Genomic DNA, 5,584 nt, shown 5'->3' on the forward strand with positions numbered 1-5,584 from the left:
GGGTGCACACATTTAGCAAATGCCTTATGTTTTTTTAAGATCATTAATTATTTTGTTTGCTGAGTTTAAGGACTGGCTGAAAGGAACACCAGGAAGTGGAACAGTCCATCAGGCTGCTGGAAGCAGGGGACTTGATGTGGAAAGAATCTGCCTCTTTCCACTAATGGCATAATTGCTAAAACCTTTTTGGTGTTAGGTTATTTGGTTTTTATAGTGGTGTTTAAGTCAAAATGTTTTAGTTTAAATTAGTCATTTATGTTTATATATTATTTATCTTTGTCTCCTTCCCTACCCCTCCTCGTTTGTGTAGGCTAGCCTGTTTGTATAAATTCCCCTGTGTGTTCATTGTGTGAGGTCAGTTTTTGGTTTATCTTGAGTTATGTTTGCCTTAGTTGATTTCTTTTGGGCCCATTTTGTTATATTTTTTAGATTTGTTGTTGAAACCTTTTGTTAAGATGTTTTTTGGAAAAAATGAATAGAAGAAATTTTTTTATATATGTCCTTGACTGGTCGGACCATCACAGTTGGTGTCAGAAGTGGGATCCACCAGTGAAGGACAAAGGTGTATTTATTGATTTTTTTTTTTTTGAAACAAAAAAAAAGAAAGAGACCTAAACCATGAGAGGAGCCAGAGGTGGTAAAGGCAAGTCAGCTCCATCAGACAAGGAAGCGCAAACAGAGCATGAGGAGTGTGGTGCAATTTGTGAAGAGGATGAAGAGGGAAGAGAGCCAACCATATCCGACTTGGCGGGGATCCTTCAGGCCCACATTGGACAGCAGAAAGCTCGAGAGGAACAGTGGGAGAAAGAAATGGCACGTCAAGATCACAGGTTTAAGGCTCTCCAACATCAGTTCACTTTATTTCAAGAGGAGCTTCAGGCCCAGTCTTCTGAAGGCCTGAGGCCTTTTGTGCAAGACCACGCCCCTTCCTCTACAGGTTTGAGGCCTGATGATGTGGCTCGTTCACCACCAGGACCTGCACTGTCTGCTGTTAAGCCAGGTGACTCAGTTTCTACACCTTTTTATAAAGAACCAAAACTGCAAAAGTTAACTGAAGATGATGACATTGAGCATTTCCTTATAACTTTTGAGAGGATAGCATGTGCTTGTCGATGGCCAAAAAGTGACTGGGCATTTCAGTTGATTCCACTCTTGACTGGTAAAGCCAGGAGTGCATATGTACATATGGATGTGGATAAACAATGAACTGATGATGTTAAAGCTGCTATTTTACAGAAATATGAAATTAATAACGAGACTTATCGTCAGAGGTTCCGGTCTCTTCATGTGGAGCCAAATGAGTCCCCCAAAGAGCTTTTTGTGAGACTTAAAGAACTGTATAGCAAATGGGTTCAGCCTCGAGGTAAGACTGTTGAAGAAATAAATGACATCATCATTCTTGAACAGTATTTCCGAATGTTGTCTCCCGAACTCCAAGTTTGGATTAAGGAACGAAACCCAAAAGATGCAGCAGAGGCGGTCTCCCTGGCAGATGCTTTTGTGGCTGCCCGCAGGAAGACCCAATCATGGGCTTTTAGAGCTGCAAAAAGGGAGTTTATGCCGATTCCAGGTAACGGTCAAACTGGAAATGTGAATAAGCAGTCTGGAAAAGAAAAATGTTTTTCCCCCAGTCAAACAAAACCTGTGAAAAAACCCATCTGCTATTTATGTGGGCAGGAGGGCCACACAAAGCCTGTGTGTCCTCAAAATCCTACGAAACTCTCTCAGATGTGTTTTGTACCCAGAGAGAACCAGGTAGTGAATAGACAAAACCAGCCACTGATGGAGACTACTGTGGAGATAGATGGGAAGAGAGTCAAAGCTCTGATTGACACAGGAAGCACCCAGTCACTGGTACACCGCAGGTATGTTCCACCACATAGTATTTGTACCTCTGAGACAATACCTATCTGCTGTGTTCATGGGGATGAAAAACAATATCCGACAGCAGACATTTTCATGAGAGTGCAAGGACATGTTTACCTGTTAAATGTGGGTGTCATGGATGAATTACCTTTTCCTGTTGTCCTAGGAAATGATCTCCCAGTTCTCACTGACCTAATAAATGCTTCTAAAATGTGCAATGTGGTGCTGACACGATCCCAGGCAAAGACCTCTGGGGAAGATGAGCCCAGCTTAAAAGCCTTGCCATTCTATGAGGCTGAGATTGAAGGGTGTTGTACTAAAGATCGCAAGTCTCGTGCACAACGCAAGCAAGAAAAATTCAAACATACCACAGCCTCTCCTGTGTTACCTGAACCTGAGGTACAGCTAGACTTTGAAATTCCTGATAATATTAGTGAGCTGCAGCACCAGGACAGAAGTCTGGCTGACCTTATGAAAAGAGTTGAAGAAGGTGAAACTGCAGAGGAATTTTACATGCAAAATGGCATCCTCTATAGGAGACATGGAGAATTACAACAGCTTGTGTTACCCAGAAAAGTTAGGAAAACAGTATTGACTTTGGGCCATTCAGTTCCCTGGGCTGGCCACCTGGGGAAACATAAAACTATAGCCCGAATCAAACGGTGTTTCTACTGGCCTGGATTACACAAAGATGTTGCCAGTTTTTGCAAGAGTTGTCCTCAGTGTCAAAAAACATCCACCAGATTTGCAGCGAGAGCGCCTCTTCAGCCTCTACCTATTATAAATACACCATTTGAACGTTTGGGCATGGATGTAGTAGGTCCAGTGGAGAAGAGCAAATCAGGTAACCGATTTATGTTGGTTATCACTGATTATGCCACAAAGTATCCAGAAGTGTTCCCTCTGAAATCTGTTAAGGCTAAGACTGTTGCCTTTTGCCTGGTTCAGTTTTTTTCACGAGTGGGGTTTCCCAAAGAAATACTGACTGATCAAGGGACAAATTTTATGTCCAAACTACTGAAGGATGTGTATAAACTGATTGGCATTAGGGGACTGAGAACCACCCCATATCACCCGCAAACTGATGGACTCACAGAGAGGTTTAATCAGACTCTTAAGAACATGCTTCGTAAGTTCATCAATGAAGCTGGGTCTGATTGGGATCAGTGGCTCCCTTACCTCTTGTTTGCATATCGGGAGGTACCCCAAGCCTCTACCGGGTTTTCCCCCTTTGAGTTGCTTTTTGGGCATGAGGTGCGAGGTCCACTGGCCCTTTTGAAGGAAAGGTGGGAGGGGGAGAAACCTGTAAAAGAACCTGTTAATACAATTTCTTATGTCCTCCAGATGAGAGAGAAGTTGGAAAAGATGACCTCATTGGCTAAGGAACATATGCGTGTTTCTCAACAGAAGCAAAAAACCTGGTATGATCAAACTGCTCATGTAAGGAGTTTTGAACCAGGTCAAAAGGTATTGGTACTGCAACCTACTGATAACAGTAAGTTTTTGGCTCAGTGGCAAGGTCCATACGAGGTTGTTCAAAAACTGGGTCCTACCACCTACAAGATCTGTACTCCAGATCAAAGACGCAGTACTAGAGTTCTTAACATTAACCTGCTAAAGGAGTGGGTCTCAAGGCCTGAGGGGAAGCAAGATGTATTTTTCATAAGAAGTGTATCAGATGAGGAGGTGGAGGAACAATACCTGCCTCTACCATCAGCTTCTGTTCTTGACCTGAGTCATCTCTCCCCAGAACAGCAGGTGCAAGTGAGAGCCCTTTGTAACATCAATTTGTTTCATGATAATCCTGGACGTACTGACTATATGGAACATGATATTCGTCTGAAAGAGGATGCAGTTGTGAAACAAAGGAGCTACAGAATCCCTGAGCGTCTCCTTGGCCCTTTAAAAGAGGAGATTGAATTAATGCTTTCTCTGGGTATCATTGAGACTTCTCACAGTGACTGGTGTAATCCTATTGTCCTTGTACCAAAAAAGGATGGCACCATGAGGTTCTGTATAGACTTCCGCTATTTGAACTCTGTTTCCAAGTTTGACTCGTATCCAACTCCCCGTATTGATGATTTGATTTGCTGTCTTGGAAAAGCAAAATATCTTACCACCATTGATCTCTCTAAAGGTTATTGGCAGGTTCCCCTTACCACCAGGTCTCGTGAGCTAACAGCTTTCCGGACACCTTGGGGCCTCCATCAGTTCACAGTGATGCCTTTTGGGCTACATGGAGCACCTGCGACCTTCCAGAGGCTTATGGATAAGGTACTGGGAGGTCTTTCAAATTTTGCATCTGCCTATTTAGATGATATTGTCATCTACAGTAACAGCTGGGAGGACCATCTGCAACATCTTAGGCTGTTTTTGAGTCTTTTCATGCTGCAGGTCTGACTGTTAATGCAGCTAAATGCACCCTGGCCAAGAAGGAAGTTCAATATCTTGGACTTATTATTGGCAATGGAGTCATCAAACCTCAGATTCAGAAGGTTCAAGCAATTCAGTCATGTCCTCTGCCACAGACCAGGACACAGCTAAAATACTTACTTGGAATGTCGGGTTGGTACCATAAGTTCATTCCTAACTTTTCTGCCAGAGCTGCTGTGCTTACAGATATGACCAGCCCCAAGAGACCTAATCAGCTTCAGTGGTCGGAGGAAGCAGAGAGAGCTTTTAAGGACATCCAAGGTGCCTTGAGTGGACCTCCAACATTACACTGCCCTGACTTTGACCAGCCATTTATTTTGCAAACTGATGCATCTGGGCGTGGGCTGGGTGCAGTGCTGCTTCAAGGGCCTCCAGGGGGCCGTCATCCAATTGCTTTTATAAGCAGAAAGCTCTACCCAAGGGAAACTCGATACTCCACTATAGAAAAGGAGTGCCTAGCTGTGAAGTGGGCTTTGGATTCACTCAAATATTATCTGTTGGGGACACGGTTCATCCTAGAAATGGATCACAAGGCTCTGAAGTGGCTTGAAAGAATGAAAGACTCAAACAGCAGAATAACGCGTTGGTACCTGGCGATGCAACCATTCCAGTTTGATGTCCATCATATCCCTGGGAAGCTGAACTCTACTGCCGACTACCTGTCATGCTGGCCTATGGAGTTTCCAGAAGAGGGGGAGTGTGTGGAGGTTCCTCCACCTTTTCCTCAGTGTTAGTATTTATTTAAATGTTTTCATATAATATATTTAGATTTTCACTTTTTCTTTGGTGGTTATTGCATTAGGTTGTTTACTAATTTGGGTGCACACATTTAGTAAACGCCTTATGTTGTTTTTTTAAGATCATTAACTATTTTGTTTGCTGAGTTTAAGGACTGGCTGACAGAAGGGGGTTGGCTGAAAGGAAAACCAGGAAGTGGAACCATCCAACAGGCTGCTGGAAGCAGGGGACTTGATCTTAAAGAGTCTGCCTCTCTCCACTAATGGCATAATTGCTAAAACCTTTTTGGTATTAGGTTATTTTGGTTTCATAGTTGTGTTTTTTTTTAGTTTACAATTAGTCATTTATGTTTATACATTATTTGTTTTTGTCTCCTTCCCTCCTTTTGTCTTCCTTTTCTTCCTCGTTTGTGTAGGCTAGCCTGTTTGTATAAATTCCCCTGTGTGTTCATTGTGTGAGGTCAGTCTTTGGTTTGTTATGAGTTATGTTTGCCTTAGTTTTCTTTTGAACCCATTTTGTTACATTCTTTAGATTTGTTGTTGAAACC

At 42.9% G+C, this 5,584-nt stretch overlaps 1 protein-coding gene across 1 annotated transcript; it reads left to right on the forward strand.

The window, feature by feature from the left end:
- The first annotated feature begins 618 nt into the window (after window positions 1-618).
- On the forward strand, window positions 619-5,033 carry LOC106962397 (uncharacterized). Its single transcript, XM_015056803.1, has 3 exons — window positions 619-1,000; window positions 1,223-4,150; window positions 4,261-5,033. The coding sequence occupies exons 1-3, from the start codon at window positions 619-621 to the stop codon at window positions 5,031-5,033; spliced, it is 4,083 nt and encodes a 1,360-aa protein (XP_014912289.1).
- Window positions 5,034-5,584: the final 551 nt, after the last annotated feature.

Source organism: Poecilia latipinna, unplaced genomic scaffold (assembly GCF_001443285.1).
Source record: "Poecilia latipinna isolate Pla-1442-1.1 unplaced genomic scaffold, P_latipinna-1.0 Scaffold1409, whole genome shotgun sequence".
Lineage (NCBI taxonomy): Eukaryota > Metazoa > Chordata > Actinopteri > Cyprinodontiformes > Poeciliidae > Poecilia > Poecilia latipinna.